The 20705-nt window shown below is 39.1% G+C and overlaps 1 protein-coding gene across 1 annotated transcript; it reads left to right on the top strand.

Moving 5' to 3' along the window:
- Window positions 1-4130: 4130 nt before the first annotated feature.
- LOC146560990 (bifunctional 3'-phosphoadenosine 5'-phosphosulfate synthase 2-like) lies at window positions 4131-18143 on the top strand. Its single transcript, XM_085296655.1, has 12 exons — window positions 4131-4530; window positions 6352-6466; window positions 6543-6778; window positions 6921-7059; window positions 7231-7349; window positions 8859-8972; window positions 10000-10111; window positions 12342-12547; window positions 12666-12801; window positions 15063-15331; window positions 15415-15644; window positions 17329-18143. Exons 1-12 carry the CDS (start codon window positions 4507-4509, stop codon window positions 17468-17470), a joined length of 1842 nt encoding a protein of 613 aa, XP_085152781.1. The 5' UTR covers window positions 4131-4506; the 3' UTR covers window positions 17471-18143.
- Window positions 18144-20705: the final 2562 nt, after the last annotated feature.

The raw sequence follows: 20705 nt of genomic DNA, 5'->3' as shown, positions 1-20705 counted from the left end.
AATAAACTTTATCTTATCAGCAAGGCTTAAAACTGGTGTTAAGGTTCACAATTGAGGAGGGAGAGTACAAACCACCCTTGGTCCAGAAGGTCTTGGTCAAACAATGATTTTAATGAATACACACGTGTGGGAAGAACACTCTGTACGTCGACAGCAAGTGATCTCCGACTTACTAAAGCACAAACAATTATTTTATAACATCAGGGTTTGTTTACTGACGCCCCTTCATGCGTCACAGGTACATTTTATACATAGATCAGATCAACACCACAATGACTTTTAACCCAGAAGATCATCTTCTATTTTCATGGCTGGTACTTTCCGTTCTTGTCTTAAAGTGAATTGTTCCTCTTTCTTGTCGAGACATAACTAATCTCTCCTCTAAATAAATCTAACTAATGTGTGTGTATGTGTTGACCTCACATGCTCTTTCTCAATTCACCTGTTGCACTTCTGACCTTTCACTAGACCAGAAGCTCACTGAGACTATGTGTATGTCTTCTACTAAATAAATGTTTTAACCAAGAACCTCTACTAAAACCTTAATATAAAATGATCTGATATATAAGTGTTTTGTAAGCATGTATTGCAATTCCTTCTATGGCTCCAAGTCACTTGCACAATAGATTGTCCGGACATCGCGCCGAACAAAGCTTCCAACCCCCAATTAATTGACCAAGCTCCAACTCTTTAATAAGCACAGATATGCATTGTGTATAAAATAGTCATAACTGCACCTGAAATACAAGGTCAACATAATAACTGTATGCATAACATCTTAAGGCCATCTTAAAGCTATCTGTTACATGGTTAAAGCAATGATCATACTGCAGATTATATTATGCTGGTCAAATACTTTTTGTTCATCCCCACACTGGCAAATGAACACATACAGTCATCAGCAGAGTGTTTAGGCCACAGAGCAAGGAGGCTGATGGCTGTTTTCTCAGAATTGCAAGTCTTTTTGCCACCAGAGGAAGTGCTCCCTGCTGGCCATTTAGAAGAATACATGTTTAAATACACATATACATGTGTTAAGCAAGTCTGGCTTCACATTTGAGATCCAGAAGCAACAACCATCTTTCAGTCTTTCAGTCTATCATGATATATAAATGGATGATCTCCACTAACAGAGCTGTAAAAAAACAGCATCTGTTTTTCCTGCTCTGTTACTTGTACTATAGCACAGGCTTCTCATTTGGATTCATTCAGCAAACTCTCATTAAAGACAACTGGTATTCAACAAGTAGTCTGCTGTTAGCCAAACCTACTGTCGCTCTCATTTTTTGCCTCATTCTGCTGACATCTGATGCATCTGCTAATAACTATACTGTAGCACTCATCTAAGCAATGAAATAAGGAAAATACAAATGTACAGAAAATGCTTTTTGGTTTTGTGAATGGACAATGAAGTGGTGGCACATTTTTTTAATAACTGGGATTATTATTTAATATCAGCGATTAACTTCCTTGGTGCCACATCCAGCCTGCAGACCACAAAAACAAATAAAATAAACAGAAATAAAACTAGCTAATTTACAAGTGAAAACAGACTAATAAAGGGAAATTAAATTAACTGTGCCACTCAACATAATCAGAAGCTAACAGCAGTTTTAAAAATGGAACATGGTCTTGCTTGTTCTTTGGAGCACAGGTTAAAAGTGTAAATCAGTGAACACACCTTAAATATATAGTGACTATTATGTTTTTCTTTATTATCCATAGTATAACATTAAAAGCAATGATCAAAACTGTTACTTAAAATAGCAATAACTGGGGATCATTTCAGCATTGATTTTAAGCATTCAGTTTAAAGGAATGTTTCATCTTATAGGTGTACTATAAATTTACAACAAAATCTAAACGCCCAGTCAGAGAATGCAGGTATGGCAAACCATATTTAACATCGTGCTAGCAAAAATCATTAATCTTGTAAATACATTAGTTAAAATATTTTATTTGCTTTTGATCTTTCACTAACATTTCAGGTAAAAAAGATTGTTTAGATTGATTAAAGTTTCAAACAACATTCCTGCTTTTAAATTTTAAATGCGGTCTATATTTAGATATGATCTAATTTGCTCTAACGAAGGGGACGTGGAAGTTACTTTAGTTTGTTGCCAGATCAAAGTTACATTAATTTGACTTCCTAAACATTCTCATGATAAATTTAATTTATTCTGTACTTTGACCAGACTGAAAAATAAAAAGGACTATTTTAAACTGAAACGCTAAACATAAACTGCTCTTGACCAAGTTACATGTTACGTCTTGATGCAGGTTCAATCATGCATCCCCAAAAGTTGATTCTGTTCATCTGGACGTGGTGAGTTGTCATTATGCAAATGTACTGTTTATAAGATTGGGTGAAACCTGCAGTCATCTGAGACTGAAGAAAGATACACAAAATGCAATATTGTGCTAGCAGAATGTCACTAATCTTGTAAATTTATTGGTTAATATAGTCTATTTGTAATCTAATAGAGCACCTTTGGAATGTAGTAGAACAAGAGATTTGCATCATGGATGTGCAACAACTCCATCAGGGCCAAAATCTCTCAGGAATATTTCCAGCACTTTGTTGAATCTGGAGTTCCACAGGATTCCATGCTGGGACCAGTTCTATTTACATTATATTTGTTTCCTTTACACAGTATCATTTAAAGGTATAGCATACATTTTCATTGTTATGCAGATGATATAAAGCTTTATCTATCCATGAAACCAGATGACACACAATTAGTTAAACTGCAGAAATGTCTTAATGACATATAGGCCTGAATGACATGGATATTTCAGTGTCTAAATGTAGATAAAACTGAGGTTATTTTACTCACCCTAAAAATCTTAGAAACTTCCTTACTTAGATACTTACTCTGGATGGGATTACGTTGACCTCCACTAACACTGAGATGAATATTGGAGTTGTTTATGATCAGGATATGTCCTTCAGTGTGCATGTTATACAAATAGGTATGCTTGCTCTTTTCCATTTGCAGTGTCTCTAAAATAAAAACATCCTTCCTCAGAGTGATGCTTTAAAACTACTTTCCACATTTGTTACTTCTAAAATGGACTACAGAAATTCACTATTATCAGGTTGTTCTAAAGCTCCCTAAAAGACTGCAGTTGATCCAAAATGCTGCAGCAAGAGTAGTGACAGAGACTAGAAAGAGAAAGCATATTTCTTCCATGCTGGTTTCCCTTCACCGACTCTTTTCTAAAGTTAGTTGTTGCGAACTTTAGAATCTATTTAAAATCCTTCTTCTCACATAAAAGATCTTGAATAGTCAAGTCCCACCTTATATTAAGGACCTCATATTACCATATCACTCCAACAGAGCACTTCACTCTAGGGTATTTAAAAGTAGAGTGAAGGCAGAGCCTCGAGCTTTCAGGCCCATCTTCTGTGGAATCAGCTCCTACTTTGGGTTTGGCAGATATACAGCCTCTGGTTAAGCCTGAAAGTTTCTTTTTTGATAAAGCTTATAGTAATGGCTAGATAAGTTGTCTTTTGTCCTGTCTCCCTGCCCTCACCCCAAAACGGTTGTGGCAGATTGCTGCCCTTCTCTGAACCTGGCATGCCAGAGTTTTTTTCCTGTTAAAATGTAGTTTTTCTTTCCCACTGTTGCAGAGTGCTCGCTCATAGTAGGACATCTGCTTTGTTGGGGTTATCTCTGTTTTCTCTGTATTCTTACAATATTAAAGTGACTGTTGTTGCGATTTGGCGCTAAATAAATAAAATTGAATTAACGCTTATATTTTGTAAGGTTTAGAAATGTCTGGCTAGTTGATTACACATCTTTTTCTGTTGCTAAACAAACTTATGAACTCACTTATCGATACTTCTAAACTTTGAAAGACTCCTTTGAAAGACCCCTTCTAAGGAGAGGCTCATTCTCCCATTGGTGCTTCCTTACTGTGCCCTACATTTAATCATTAAACGTGGGCTACATTTAACCCCTTGTTGCCCCATTTTTGGGACAAAATAGATTTCCATCCAGGAGAAACTTTCTACTTGCTTGTTTTATGACTGGATTTTTTAAAGAGGTTTTTTTCATATGGGGTGAGGTGTGGTGTGAGCTAGTGGCGTCTGGACGTGTGGGGGGAAATGGGAAGACACCAGCGACTTCCTCGACGCCTCAGTAAGAGTGATTTTTACTCCAACGCTTGCCAGTTTGTGGCATTGGGTCGATATATCCAGCTTTACCCGGTTTTACCTCGGTTTTGTTGCTAGTGCCGTTTTTCTTGAAGTTTGCCGGTATCCGCTTTTTTTTTCTAACGTTGAAGGAGGAGGGCCAGGAGGAGAGGCAGGGCCAGTGGAGTGCTACGTGTCTTGAAAGTCCCTTTTAAACACCCCCCTCCGTTGCCTCTTTCGATTACTACAGCCCAAAGTTTCTTGCTTTAAAAGTCGATCCAGCATCCGACGAACATCCAGGCCTGCGTGTGTGCAGCGGTCCGAGTCCGGCGTCCAGGAGTCCTTTGGCGGCATAACACTAGAGCGAAATGTCCGGAGTGAGGCTTCGCACAGTGAGTAGATGTGGAGATAACGGGTCGAATCAGACACCAGAAATTTAAGCTGTCATCAGATTAGCCCCACAAAAAGCGAAATGTACTGTGTCAGCCAGCAGCCCGACATGTGTGCGAACTTATTGTCACGTTAATAGACTACCTGCTTTAAGCCCTCCTTAAAAACGGCGATCTTACTACGAAGGTCTGCTGGTCGTGCAGAAAAAAACCCTTCTTTTTTTCATTAGGAGTGATTATTTATTTAAATGCAATTTTCTGAAAAGCAGGCTTTTTTTTTACTGTCCTGCCAGGTGTGGCTGTTTGTAGACTTGCCTCGACTCTGAATGGGACAGTTGTTGTAGTAACGTATCCATGTCAGTGTAGTTCATTCATAACATAGAGTGTCTTTTGAGAGAGGGGAGAAAGAGGCCCCTGTTAAAGTGCCAGAGTGATGCTGCACGGGAATGCCGCAGACGTATGTGGAGCCACATATGAGAGATACACCACTGAAGGGGTGCATCATTACTGACACTGTAACACTGATGCAACCACGAAGATTAATCATCAGCTTTCTTGATAAAAAGTCACTTTTCAAAGGAAGTTGCGAAATAGTCGCTCCTTTTGACATTTAGTAGCTAATTCAATTGGCTAAGCTTTCAGAATTGCCATGCTGAGCAACTCAGGAGCAATTAAATAAGTAAGAAATACTCATGTGTCATTTTCTTTGAGGAATTCGCTGACATAGTTATCAGCATTTATCCCCTGTGATTTCCTGAGAAAGAGGATGGGAGTTGAACTGGAGCGAGGGGAGAAGAGTTACACAAGGGGCATTCTTTAAAAGGAATGCAACAACAAGAGAAAATGAAAAGGGGATTGAAATGAAAAGAGGGTAAAAACTATCAAGGTAGGATGGTATTATTACAAGAGGTATTACAACTTTTAATAGTGAATGATGGGACTTTGTTTTTCCAGCCAGTGCCATCATTGTATTCATGATGAGGTGGTGTTTTGGCAGCGCAAGGCTGCAGTGGAAGGTGGCTCCTATGTTTAAGAGAATAGCCCTGTTTGTCTAGGCCTCTCCCACAGCGTGTGGGTCTGTATATTTTTCACATGCGGTATGCCTTCCATGTCCTTTGATTGAAACACACCTTGATTTGTGCTGTGTCAGAGTGCAGGATTTTTTTTTTTTTTTTACAACCGAGGCTGTGTTAGCACCAGGAAAAAAGGGCTCTTTTCACAGAAGTTCATCCAATGGCAGCTGGAATCCTGTGCGGTCCTTCGAGCTGTTAAACTACTTTCATATTGGGTAGGCATTATAGGCATAAGGGTGTAGGGAAGAAGGGCGACTGGGTGCAGAGGGTGAACGTGTGGGCACGAGCACTGCCACATCATCGCTTGGCTACAGGCAGCACACTGGACACATTGTCAATTATTCCTCCCTCTCCCTCCCTCCCTGCATCCCTCATGAGCTTCCCTACCCTCCCATTTATAAGTCTTTACAGCTCCATTCATTCACATCCACATAGTTACTTTATCCTTGTAGAACCAGATTCGTCTAGTCTGAAAAATTATATATGACGTGTTACTTTACATGACTTGGAAGTAAATTTAAAAGGATCCAGTGAAAAGCAAATGCTATTTGTTCTATGACATCGTGAACAGCAGGTGAGACTTGTCTGTGATGTCTATCCAGGTAAATATGTCATTTGGTGTGTGAACTGAATACGCTCAAACTGAATACCCTTTTGTCTGCTTCTGAGCCTATACATTAGGTCTATATCTTGTAATATATTAGCCTATATATTTATAATATATTTGGAGCCCCTGCTGCTTCTCTTTTAGAATCTCAACAAGGCGACCAATGTGGTGTACCAGGCCCACCACGTCAGCCGGAGCAAGAGAGGGCAGGTCGTGGGCACCAAGGGGGGCTTTAGGGGCTGCACCATCTGGCTCACTGGTAAATCTTTATAGTTTTTCCACCATATTTAGACTGGGATCCATTTGCTTATTTACCACCATGCTTTTACCTCTAGGTTTGTCTGGTGCTGGAAAGACTACTATCAGTTTTGCCCTGGAGGATTATCTCGTCTCCCATGGTATCCCCTGCTACTCACTGGATGGAGACAACATTCGCCACGGCTTGAACAAGAATCTCGGCTTTTCTGCTGAAGACCGCGAGGAGAACATCCGGCGTGTTGCAGAGGTGGCCAAACTGTTTGCCGATGCCGGCCTCGTTTGTGTCACCAGTTTCATCTCTCCTTTCGCCAAGGTGAGGAAAGCTTAAGAGTTACATGCTGCATATGTTTATTTAAGACTGAAATCATTGCCTAACAAAGGTTGACGCTAGATTTTAAGTCGACCTCGAATCAAAAATGCATTGAAATCATGTATCCGTGCCGTTTCTCCCACAGGATCGCGACGAGGCAAGGAGCGTCCACGCAAGTTCCGGGCTGCCATTTTTTGAAGTGTTTGTCCACGCGCCTCTTGAAGTGTGTGAGAGCAGGGATGTGAAAGGACTTTACAAAAAGGCTCGCGCTGGAGAGATCAAAGGTCAGTGTGATGGTACTCACAGCAAGAAACATCTATGAGATATGAAAGTCATCCCAGACCCTATGAATATCTACAGGCTAGTTTACCACATGTTGTAATTCTGTCTCAGTCAAGTGATTAGGTAGTATTAATGCTGATAGGGTCTGACTGATATCTCTGGTTTATTGCCAGGTTTTACTGGGATTGATTCAGAGTACGAACGTCCAGAGCGTCCAGAGCTTGTTCTGAAAACCGGAGAACTCTCTGTAAATGAATGTCTCCATCAAGTGTTGGATCTGCTTAAGGAACAGGTAGGGTTCCAGAAGACTTGCTCCAGACCTTTTAAAGCAGAATAAACCACACAGCACAGTGTACACAGACTCTACCCACAGTGTTAATTTACACTTGGCAATTTCTCAGCAGGATGATGAAGAGGACACTATGTAAATTATGTAAAAGTTTGAATACTTGATCAGTTATTTTTTAATTTAAACATGAAGCTGTTGTACTAAAATAAGTTCAATATACTAAGGGAGGCCTATTAAGGGAGGCCACACCCCCTTAAAACAAACTATAAGTCGTGATAATTAACATCAATCTTTCAGTGTTCTCTGCCCATCAATGAAATCTTTCACATGAGAAGGAAGTGGTTGGTAACAACTAGCCAGAGGCAATGAACTACCTGGTACTTCAGTGGTTTTATATTACAGCAGCAAACAATAGTGATTCAGCAAGTACAGTATTAAAAACGAAAAAATTAAGTACAGGATATGGACTCCCTTTTTTTTTAAACGCCCCCCCCCCATTCCAAAAAAAACCCCTGGCCTTTTTGCTGCAAATAACATAGAGAAACACAAAGGACATCATTTTAATTTTCATGATTGTGAAAATGAGACGCACGCTAATCTCGGAGTAATGCACAAAAGAGTTTAGTTTACTCAAAGGCATGTGAATGAGCAATATGTTTGCACTTCATGTATGTACAAATGTAGATCTATATTACAAAGGCAAAACTGGAAAAACAGGTAAAGAGTGTAGCTCTATGTAGAAAAGACACTAACCGACCTTTACATACATACACACACACACACACACACACACACACACACACACACACACACACACACACACACACACACACACACACACACACACACACACAGTCAAGATTCTGTTGGGTATTTAAAAGGCCATTGGTTCTGTTGCCAAGCGTCTTATCTTTACTAAAGGAAAGGTTGCTGATAGAGTAAATGTGTAAACGTGTGTTTTTACAGCCCCGGTCGTTGAGGTAACAGGTGACTGATTTTTTTGTTTTTAAATATCCCCGCTGTGTCAACATGAATACGCAGAAGCAGTGTGCACACATTAATCCTGCTGTGTAGAATTACATCAAACAAAATCAGGCAAGGCATTCACAGATGTTTGATTTTATTGAAAGGAGCTTCCGTAAACTCAAACGGTGCAGAAAATAAATTATTTAGCCAATACTATACTTATGAATTTGCTATTTATTTAGTGTGCCGTGTCTGATTCAGAATGTAAACCTGTAATTAGATGCACTGTGTGCACCACTCAGCTAGTGCCCAAAGGCGAACTTCTTTGGCAAATGCAAATCATGCAAAAAAGCACCATTTTGCACCAAAAGGAACAAAAAATATGCAGCATACACCCAGCAGTATAGTTTAATCTAAAAAGAAATGTTATTTTACAGCCTTCCGATGCACTAACCGTGCTGTTTAAACTCTTAAAAAAAAAGTCATTGAGTCCCTACATGAGCAGCGTTATTAAACTGTGAACATTCACTTTCTTCTCGTATGTAGAAAATTGTACCAAATGAGATCCTGGAGGAGGTGACTGAACTGTTTATCCCAGAGGACAGGGTGAACCATGTTCTGGCTGAAGCAAACACGCTGCCCACCATCAGCATTACAAAAGTAAGTACACATTCTATACTGTCACATAGCAAATGAGAACTCAGAGTCAGTATAAAACATTCCAGACAGTTAGTTATGGGTACGTTCCTTGCAGTGTGGACACTGTGTCAGGGTTCCTGGGTCGGTGACCCAGTATTTTCAGTTCACGTTCACTGTTTATCTTCTGCCTGTTCCACTTCCTGTTTTATTGTGTTAGCCTTGGTCCATGTGCATTATGTTCCGTCCTCTTCCCGTTTATCATTAGTTCATTATGTTCAGCTGTGTACTCACCAGGTTCTAATCTCTCATCACTCAGCCTGTGTATTTATGTCCCTCAGTTCAACCAGTCCAATGTCGTGTCATTGATGTTATTGTGATGTTGTCTCTCCGTCTGTATGTTCCGTTAGTCAGTCAGTGCTTCAGTCAGTCGTCCAGCCAGCCATTTTCTCCCTTTGTTCTGTTCATCCACTCCTTATAATAAATCGTCACCTACCTGCGAGTCCTGCGTTTGGGTTCCTTCTTCCTCGCCTCCACCCAACCGCTGACACTGTGTACTAAGAAAATATTTCCTTTTCCCTGGTTAATCAATAGGGAAATGCTCACGTAACTGTCAGTCAGTGTTCTGCAGATGCTAACAGATATGCAGCTTCTTGGCAAACATTGTTTCAAACGTTGTGAAAATAAAGGTAAATAAATCAGTAATGCTCATTTTAAAAAGGGAAAGTATTTTAAAGTGAATTTATTCTCTGTGTAGCCAAGTTGTTATTTTACTCTTTGTGTCTATAGTTGAAATGGTTTTTGTAAATCTGCAGCTCATATTGTCTGTCTCTATTTTATCGTATTCCACTGGGGTCAATCCTTCCACTGTTAAATTATTCACTTATTTAGAGCAGGCCTACAGATTAACTTGTGAATACCACTGAAATGTGTTTAATTTGCAATACAGCAAATGAAATATATGGCTTTCCTGAACTGGAATCGCAGTTTACAAGTATTTTGTGTTATTTTCTTTTCATCCTGCTGACGATGCTGTTTTATTCATCTACAGCTGGATCTGCAGTGGGTGCAGGTTTTGGCCGAGGGCTGGGCCAGTCCACTAAAGGGATTCATGAGAGAGAGAGAGTTCCTCCAGACTATGCACTTTGGCAATCTCCTAGATGGTAAGAAAAGTCCTTAAACTTTCAACATCTACAACATCTAGACACCCCCTCCCTGCTCCTAAAAGTGACATTAGGCAGCTGAATTGTGATTAATTCAGTTAGTGTGGGGATGTCAGACTAATTTTACATACACTTTGATCTTATGTGGGCCAGACCAGTGAATCTCCCCTTTCTGCCAGTGCAAAGAAATGTAACTACACATTTAATCAATGAGATATTCTAACATAAGAAAAAGAAGTGCAATGTCAGCAGTAAAAAGTAAATGAAAGAAATCTCTTAGCATGATTCTTTTGGCTTAAATGGTAAGAAGTAAACGTGCAAACTTACAGAAATCTGTTATTGAATTATGAATTGCGTTCGGGGAGGTCTTTATTGGTAGGAAAAGCTGTAAAACTTGTGTAAATACAGTTGAAAGTCCAAAATTTATGTCCAGCCATACATTGGGCCAGATCGGAGTCCACACCATCTCCAAGTTCAAGCAAACGGTTCACAGCGACATCTAGCAACATTTACACATCACTTTCAGCCTCATACAAGCCTAACAGTGGATGCAAAGCACAAGCTGCAATCTACTGCAATCAATGAATGTGAACAGAATTATTGGGCCATGCCTCTTAATCTTGAAATTCAGGTATTTTCACTGTCATTGCCAAGAGGTGTATAAAATCAAATGTCTAATAAACATTTGTGAAAGAATGGGTTGTTCCAGAGAGCTGACTGCATTCAAACGTCACGCTGTAATAAGATCCGATTGTTGCGGCAAGTCGCTTCATGAAATTTGTTCCCTCCTAGATATTCCATTCCAAAGTGAAAGCGCTTAGGGACAACAGCAGCTCAAGACAGTTAAAGTTACGGAGCAGGGTTGGCGAGGTTGGCTGATGTGAATGGCGTGTAAAAGTTACAGAAGCTCTGCTGACTCAATCGTCACATATACATAACATAGCATTTGATCTCAGCTGTTTCACTTCTAACTCACAGTAATATTAAAATATTTGACTCGCTTTCATTTTCTCCATTCACAATTCGGCAGTGAGATCTCTCTCTCACTCTGTGAGTATATGTGCAAGGGGTGTAAGGGAGCTCGCACACACAACAACAGGAGAGAAAAGTGAGTCAAAAGTGTGGCCACACTTAACTAGAGTTGATGTTGATAATCTTTGTTGTTACAAGTCGCCTACACTTGTGGCAACAAACTTTACACATAATGTAAGTCCGAAATTAAGCAATATCTCTATTCCTCTCTTCTCTTTCTGTGTGTAAATAACACAGACAAATTATTGTCTGGTTCAATTTAAAATGAGGCAAGAATGAAGGGAAAGCATGAATGAACCTCTAATTTTTAAAATGAGCACATGCTATTCCACTTGACATACAAAATTGCTCTAAAGCAGATAATGTGCATGTCCTTAAAGCACAGAAGTAACTGTAAAATATATTATTATTTAATGACAGACCAATTAATTCTTTGATTATTTCTTCATTGCCCAATAATAGTAATTATATTTAATTAGACATTACAGCTCCTTTCTGAGATCACACTCCTTCTCTTTGAAGTGTTTGTCATTAGTGTGCTGTGTTATGGAACGGCTGTGTGCAGGCAGGACAAGGACCCAAAGTGCAGACTCCAGAGACAGACGTGAACTCAAAAGGGCAACAAAACTAGGACTAGAAAATACACTTACACAGACAGAACACACAGCTCAATAAGGGTAGATCGCGACACGGACACAGAGAAACACAGAGGGAGCAATCAGGGAATGGGCAACAGGAGAGAAACACAGCTGTGGCAAATCGAGCCTAACGAAACTGGGGAAGCAAAACCAGATACATTAACATAAGACAAGGACCTTCGAAATAAAACAGGAAACATAACACAGACTGAACTTACAGACACAGACTCACAGGCAGGCACTACAACAGGGGGAACAGAGACGTGGGACCAGGGCAGACACCGACTGGACACGGGGATATAGCAGACAGGGGAGACAGCAACTAAGGATTACACAGAGACATAAACCATAAGAAAGAACTCTAACAAAGAAACCAAAGACTAGAAAAGATAAATAATATAATAAACTCAAACCTCTGGGTCAACGACCCAGGCATCCTAACATGCTGCACCTGTTTTCATATATGTTTTCATATTTTCATGTATTTCAAAAGGAAAACACTCGTAGAATTATAATTGCTTGGCTTTGTATGTTTAAGATCACTTCATCTTCTCTCTCAGGTGGGGCCATCAACATGTCTATTCCCATTGTCCTGCCTGTTAGCTCTGAGACCAAAGAGAAGCTGGAGGGCTGTGCAGCGGTAGCTCTGGAGTACCAAGGTTCACGTGTGGCTGTTCTCAGGAACCCCGAGTTCTACGCGCACCGCAAGGAGGAACGCAGTGCCCGCCAGTGGGGCACTACTTGTCCACAACACCCGTACATTAAGGTTATAATGCAGCTATTAACCTGTGCGCAGTTAAAAATTTGGAGACTGGAAGGTGTTCTCATGCCAGCATCACACATTTTAATGATGAAAAACTGTTCTCTGCTTTTATCCTTGGCAGATGGTTATGGAAGGAGGTGACTGGCTGGTAGGTGGGGATCTGGAGGTGCTGGAGCGAATCAGATGGAACGATGGACTTGACCAGTACCGCTTTACTCCAAAGGAGCTCAGGCAGAAGTTCAAAGATATGAAAGCAGGTGAGAAAATCTAAAGTACAACACTACAGTGACGATCAGGAGATACAGAAGTGGCCTTTTTGTTTGGTTTGTTGTCAGTAACTTCCAGTATGACATATATATTTCTCTATAATAAAGCAGTTATGGTAACCGGTGAAAACATGAAAAAAATTAAAGCAGTGTATTTAGCAATACACCCTTTGTCTTTCAGAAAACTTGACTAAGGACCAGATGGAAAAAATTAAATGGTAACTTTAAAGCTGCATGGTGATTTTTGTGACACGTCCTGTGATCAATGGGCACATATAGTATAGTTAGGTCTGTAAGTATTTGGACAATGGCAGTTTTTGTAAATTTGCCTCTGTACACCACCTCAGTGGATTTTACTTCACACAATCAGAATTTGATTGAACTGCAGACTTTAGTTCAAGGTAACAAAAGTATTCAATTATTAACTGTTTAGCAATTACAGGCATATTTGTATATGCACTCCCACATTTTCCAAGGCTAATCAGGAGTTTCATGGGCAGGCCTGTACTCTCATTATTCCCTGGCACATTAAACAAGTAAAACATCTGGAGGTATTCCAAGTGTTCAGTGGAATTTTCAGTATGGGGTCCAAAGAGATGTTGGTGCAAGTGAAAAAGCCCATTATTAGACTGAAACCCAAAATAAACCTATCTGAGAGATAGCAAACACTTTAGGATCAACAATCTGCTCAGAAACACCAAAAGGTCTGAGCGACTGCAGAGCAACCGCAGAGAAGATAACTGTAGTTGATGACTCCAGAATACAAAATTATATCCAATAAAAGTTGTTTTCCTTAATTTTTACAACACTGGTTACACTTTGGAACTGGAAGGACAGATTAGATTTTCCTAAAAGCAACATGTCAAAGAGCCTACATGGTTGTGGAAAACTAAAAACAAGATTAATTTGTACCCAAATGACAGAAGTGATCTGAAACATACTATATTACCTGTTAAACAAGACAGAAGGATATTCACATGTCATTATGGCATGACCATGTATGGTTACAGGTTGCACCAGTTTTTACTGATGGTTTAACTGCCCAATTACTTTTGCGCCTCTGAAAATTTGGGCAAGGTTGCAAAAATAGTAGTTATTCCTTAACAGTTAATGCAAAACTTTTGTTAAACCCCTTGAATCAAAATGCTGAAAGTCTGCACGCCAATCACATCTTGATTATTAGATCTGAAATCCGTGTGGTGGCAAAACTAAGAAGTGTCTTTGTCCAAAAGCTAATGGAGCTAACTGTATTCCTGAATGCAATGAACAATTAAATGACATCATCTGTTTTTACTTTCACCCGCTAACTTTGATGTGATTGCTTTGTGCAGATATTGTTTTACCTATTCATCTTATCCACAATGCACTGTTTATTTTGGCACTTTGTGTTTTTACTATGCTGAGGTTTGTTACCGGTGTGAGAGCATGGTGTTATCTGCACTAGGTGGACAATAACCTGTACTTTCTTATTGTTAACAAGCCCAAAGCAAAAAGAAACCAACAGTCTGTCTCAGTAGTTCCCATAGCATGCCAAGCCCAAACCTGTTTGTTCCCACCTAAGAACATTATAAAACACGTGATTTCTTAAAATAGCTTTGGACTGTTGTCATAGAAAACATCAACATCAAACAGAGGGAAATTATGCATTTTGGGGGCTGTGTTTAGTATGCTAAAGAGTAATTAATGTACATGGGACTGACTTAAAATAAACACAATGCTATTTCTTTTATGCTTGTAATGTCACCCAGTGCAAAAGTTTAAAAAAATGCTGAATATGTGGTCAAAGTGGGAAGGATTAAGTCTTCTTCAATAGCAAAGCCCTATAGGACTAGTTATGAAACATCAGATTAACATAACTAACAAGTAATGCAGATCTTGTAAGTGTGTGAAAGTATAGCTAAATTTTATGTTAAACCCACTGTTAAACTACGTTTTTTATATATTTGTATAGATAGATATAGAAGGAGGAGAAAATGTGAGTGGACAGTATTGTTGGTTTTTAGGTATAATGGGATTTGTTGACAGTAAGAAAAATATAAAATTCTATGCATCTGTCTGTCGTCATACACCACCAACATTTTTGTTGCTTTTGTTCTGATAAAAGTGAATTTAAACACTATGATCAGGGTGTATTTGAGTTCTGTTAAAGGCATGGTTCGCATGTTGGCTGTGACAAATATTTTGGAAGGCATGATCATGAAGCACGTGTGTCTATTGTATGTTAATTTTATTATATGCTCCTCTGTCTTTAGATGCGGTGTTTGCATTCCAGCTGCGTAACCCGATCCACAATGGTCACGCCCTGCTCATGCAGGACACCAAGCGGCGATTGCTGGAGCGAGGATACAAAAATCCAGTCCTCTTACTTCACCCGCTCGGTGGTTGGACCAAAGACGACGATGTGCCTCTGCAGTGGAGGATGAGGCAACATGATGCTGTCCTGGAGGAGGGCGTGTTGGACCCAGCTAGCACCATTGTTGCCATCTTCCCTTCCCCTATGATGTATGCTGGACCTACAGAGGTGAGCAGCAGTGGTGGCTTATGGCTCACTCAAAGGTTTTAAAAAATATGGGTGCATGTGATATCAGCTTCAATGTCTTTCAGGTTCAGTGGCACTGCAGAGCCAGAATGATCGCCGGAGCAAACTTTTACATTGTCGGCCGGGATCCTGCAGGTATGCCTCACCCAGAGACTAAAAAGGACTTGTATGAGCCCACCCATGGTGGAAAAGTGCTGTCCATGGCCCCAGGTCTCACCTCTGTAGAGATCATTCCCTTCAGGGTAGCTGCCTACAACAAAACTAAGAAGGCTATGGACTTCTATGACAAAGACCGGTGAGTGATGAAAGATCTGCAGGTTTTTCTTGTAAGTTGCAGTCAATATTGAACCTCAAGGGGTCGCATACTTCTAGAAATGCAAAATTAACTGCTAAAGCCCCATTCACACCAGCCTAAAGACCGGTCAGTGACTCCCCTACTAACCACCTGAAGTAATCTGAAGTTAGCAAACACTACTAAAACAAAATACAAAACCCGATGCTTGATTGTATATAAGCATCTCAAAAATTTGCTGAAAAATATCATTCTACCCCTCCTTCATATCTAATGGATGATTGCAATATTCAGCTTCCTTTCACAAGCTAATGGCCCGTATATGAAATGACAGACAATTATAAATATACGCATACATTCACCTAGAGCTATAACAAGGCTATTATAGTTAACTAAAACTAAAGTAAAAACTAAAACTAGATGGTTAAAAACCATTTTAATTAACTAAAATAGAAACTAGACTTGGAAAAAAAAATACAAGGGACATCTTGTAGACAACCACTTTCTAATAGTTGTGTTTTCATTGTAATACCTGTTCTAATTTTTTCTAAATCTCACCTCTGACACATGTCGTCCATACAGCAATAATTAATAACAACTAAGACTGAAACCAATAAACTTAAACTAAAACTAAACATTATTAAGTAAATATTAAATACTTAATATTAAAAACTCACTCTGGAACTTAAACTAAACTGAATTAAAAGCAAAAAGTCAAAATAAAATTAAAATAAAAACTAATTATATGATAACTCTATTTATAGAATCACTCACACACAATCACTGACCTTAAGCGCATTCAGGTTTAATAAACAATTCTATTTAGAATATAATATTTATATATATACTCAGAGACATATACACACACACACACACACACATATATATATATATATATATATATATATATATATATATATATATATATATATATATATATATATATATATAATTTACCATGTGGTATTTGATAAAGTCCTTTGTCATCCATGTGCTTGTTGAGACTGTCTCTTTCTATTCCAGAGTTTGGCTCCACACATGGAAACATAAAATAAAACTGTAAAAAAGTGCGGCACAAACATGAAACACTTTCTTCATTCAGTGAACTGGTTCTTATATAGCACTTCTCTACTCTACCTGAGCAGTGAGAGCGCTCGTTATTCATACAAGAATGTTTTTCCATGCTTAAGTGTTTTCTATGTAACATTCACACTCCAATCAATGCATCTGAGAGCAACGTGAGGGTCAGTATCTCACCTAAGGATACTTGGCATGTAGACTGTAGTCAGGGATCGGACTGATTCCGATTAGTGATGACCTGCTCTAACTCCTGAGCTACAGTTTTTGGTGCAGCTCTCCGCTCACCAGCTGTTGAAGGAATGCACATTTTTAAGGACAAAGGGTAGTAGCTCATTAGTACTTATTTGGGTGTTCTTTACTGAACAGTAAAACATTGCATTGCCTTCGACACACTTTTAGGGCAAAAACTTCATTGCCAAACTAAAAATTTCACAAAAATTAGACTGTAAATTATTAGGCTTGTGCGTTTATATGTGTTTGTGTCGTAGTTGGTATTTGAGTCGAGATCTAATCACGGCGCTATTATAGAATTTACAAATTTTGATTTCTAATAACCTGTCCTTGCCACTGTATACTCCCTTTCCCCCATTCTTCTACAATTTCTCAGACACGACGAGTTTCAGTTCATTTCTGGCACCATGATGAGGAGCTTGGCTCGGAGCGGAGAGTACCCTCCAGATGGTTTTATGGCCCCCAAAGCCTGGAGGGTGTTGGTCGAGTACTACACCTCTCTTCAGAAGAAAAACTAATCAACAAGCTCATGAGCAACTATCCAGTTTATTCTTTAGGATTATTTAAGGTGGGATGGATTTTTATTGGTGCAAACTGCAGCGGTGGGAGTTTTATCTTCACCAAATCAAAATATGAATCTCATTCCTGTAAAACAATGGGGAGATTTTGTGATTATATGCATATTACCTTAAGCTATGTGTTTTAATAAATTAAATCTAACTTGAATTTTTTGTATGACTGTACACATAGGAGCACATTCCAAGACAAGGAAATCTTTATATATATGCATACATGAGACACTGAAGGGCGCACGACAAAAAACATGCATATTGAAGTTTTTATTACCTTTTTAACATGACAACTGTATCACTGTATTTGTATCACCTGAATGAAAGCCGTAGTCTTATCATTGCACACAGTGCCTACATGTTATAGATGTCATTGTGTTAATCCCTCATGTTAATCTTTTTATATTATTATGAAGTACTACAGGAATTTATATATATAAAATGTGTCTTTGTGGTCAATTTCAGTCCTATAAAACTGATTTTTTTTGTTGTTGTTGTTTTTTGTCTTTAAGATTTCTGTGACTTCATAAATTGTGCATATGCATTCATATTATAGGATCTTTGCTCGTAGGAAAATAAATGTAAAATGAAATAATAAAAACACTTATTTGTTATATGACTATTTAGCGACTACATTGCACAGAGATGATATGTACTTTGAACAAGATGATTTAAATGTTTTCTGCAGTACCTCTGGCCCGACTGTGACTGTGTGGCCCTGGTTGTGCAACAATACTTACCTCTTCTGTCTGTACAGAGTGCATGTTTATCAGTGCTATATAAGGTTAAAGGTCTGCCGGATAACTCCTTTTAACGGATTGGGGGTGGGGTGAGGGGGTATAAAAAAGTCCGGTACCAGGTGCGGCCGGAGCTGCGAAGCCAAAAGTGCAATGCCGCCATCTGCTGGCAGAAATGTGGAGAGGCGAGAAAAAAACGTAAATGTGTGTAAAAGGGCACAATCGAGTTTTGGTTTCCGACTTAACAGCTAAACTCAGTGACAGCATATTGTATTTACTTACTGAGATGGACACAAAGACAGTCAATTATCCCTGCATGTTATCCTAAAACTTCCAGCTGTTCTTTTTATAGGAATAAACCGGACTAACAACAGTCACACTGTCACTTTGTGCATTAAGAGAGCTCAGGTTTTGGCTCTGGATTGACTCTGCTAACTAGATCTTCTATAACAGATTAAGGAGAACATGAGACGCTTTCAAATTACACTTAAGAGATGGTTGAGCGAAGTTGGAGGACTGATTCATTTCGCTTCTCATTAAGCTGTGAGGGCTTACAGCGCTACAAGATAAGTGCTCTTCAGTGGGGAGAACTAGTCTTCGCTGTAAGAAGGAGATTCCTAATTAGCCTTACATGGGATCAGATCATTTAATCTGCGATGTTCCAGGTAAACCCATTTAAATCTGCTGAACTGTACCCTCACTACTTTATAAAATCTCCCAACTACTCTAGCATGTCATGTCACTGAGAAATGACCACATGTAAATCTCCGGTGTCCTACAGACCTGCATATTCCTAAATACAGGCTGCAGTAACACTCCAAATCGGATGCACTACTCTAAGAGCAGAAGTCACATTCCCACTCAGATGTTCCGCATTGCAAGGCTGCTAATTTAAAATGACTATCAGCTGCACAGCTGTCAGGTTACATGGACTAAGCCCAGCCTCCTTGTTTCCAGATGCTGACTGATGTTGACACACAGTCTTACATTAAGTGATCATTTTATGGGTGTTGCATTCTGTGACCAAAGAATCCATTTAACTGTCTCTAGCTTTCATGAAATTTAAAACACAGTGAGGTAAGGTGCCTTCTGTTGGTATGAATGAAATACATCGCATATTGAGCTGCTGTTTTTGTTGTTCATTAGTCGTCTGACTGTATTTTCACACACACACACACACACACACACACACACACACACACACACACAAGCGCGGAATGTCCCAGATGAAAACTTGATTTTGTTTGTTTGTTCAAAGCCATTATTGAGAACAGGGACGTGCAGAGAGGTTTAAAGGGGCGGGTGCTCAAAGTTAAAAAGGGGCACATTGAACCATGCTGAATAACAACAACACACATTCATCAAGAATCTAATATGGGAAGGGCAGGGCTGTGTTGATCTGAGACTGTAGACATTAAAAAGTCCACAGGAGAGATGGTAGCTGATTAAACAAGTGTCATGAGATAATAACAAAATGCAAAGATTGGTGACAGCGCTTGGAACCATAAGGCAACGAAAAACTGTGACATAAACTCGGCTCTGCCTGTGAATCACTCTTTGCTTCTCTTCTTCCTTCCTTCCCATCATTTCATATATCACTCTCCACTTGCTGTCTATCTGAGAACAAGGCACAACTTGCTATTGCAATAAACTATAATCTAATTATCCACACCTAACAACTCCAGCACTTAATCTAAAATAAAATGATGACAGAAAAATGTTATAGCACTGCCTTTAGTAGCCTCACACAGCTCCTACTGTTTCCTCCTCATGTCCTTACCAGCCATGTCTGCACAATGTTATATCATGAGTAATATTTTTTTAAATCCAGCTAAATAAAACACACACATGCACACACAGTGACATTTTAGACCTTCTTCAGAATACTGTATATACTATGGGCATCCTTACATTATTATTTATTACTAGAGCTACAATAATAAAGCAATGAGGAGGGGGGAGTAATAAATATGAAATAATGTATTTATGATGATTCCATTTGTTTCACTATCCACTCTGTGCAGGGCAAAGCTTATTACATTTTTAAACTGTAGAGATACAATCATTTTACTGCTGTAAAATCCAACTTTTGTCTTATTTAAAATATAAATCTAATATAATCTGCTTCTTAATGTATGTTCTTTAAAATACAGCGTGTGTTTTTTAATATATTATAATTATAATAATTATTATGTGGACATGCATATTAGATCGTTTTTTAGTGAAATATAATCCCTCCAGAAAGGCAGGAAATGCCCAGAAACTTACTTTAAAACTAAATATGTTCCCTAAAACGGTGACAGAGCTACAGACCCATGACAGCCTTACACAGGTAGCCAGCAGCTATGACCAGCACTACTTGTGCAGTTAATAAAAGGACAGGTAATGTTTGTCGCGCTGTTGCACACACAGCACGCTCGTTTGTTTCAGTTAGTCAGTTGCAACAA

This window comes from Mchenga conophoros, linkage group LG13, assembly GCF_057382185.1.
Source record: "Mchenga conophoros isolate Kocher_MC1m ecotype Shallow Benthic linkage group LG13, M_conophoros_male_GT1.1, whole genome shotgun sequence".
Lineage (NCBI taxonomy): Eukaryota > Metazoa > Chordata > Actinopteri > Cichliformes > Cichlidae > Mchenga > Mchenga conophoros.
The sequence above is the reverse complement of the archived record's forward strand: the minus strand, read 5'-3'. Positions and strand labels throughout refer to the sequence as shown.

Excerpts from the sequence above, each read along its gene's own strand:
- LOC146560990 (XM_085296655.1), top strand. The coding sequence starts at position 4,507 with ATGTCCGGAGTGAGGCTTCGCACA. Across the intron at positions 12,548-12,665 it reads CACAACACCCGTACATTAAG|ATGGTTATGGAAGGAGGTGA; the intron begins GTTATAATGCAG and ends TATCCTTGGCAG. Across the intron at positions 15,332-15,414 it reads TGTATGCTGGACCTACAGAG|GTTCAGTGGCACTGCAGAGC; the intron begins GTGAGCAGCAGT and ends AATGTCTTTCAG.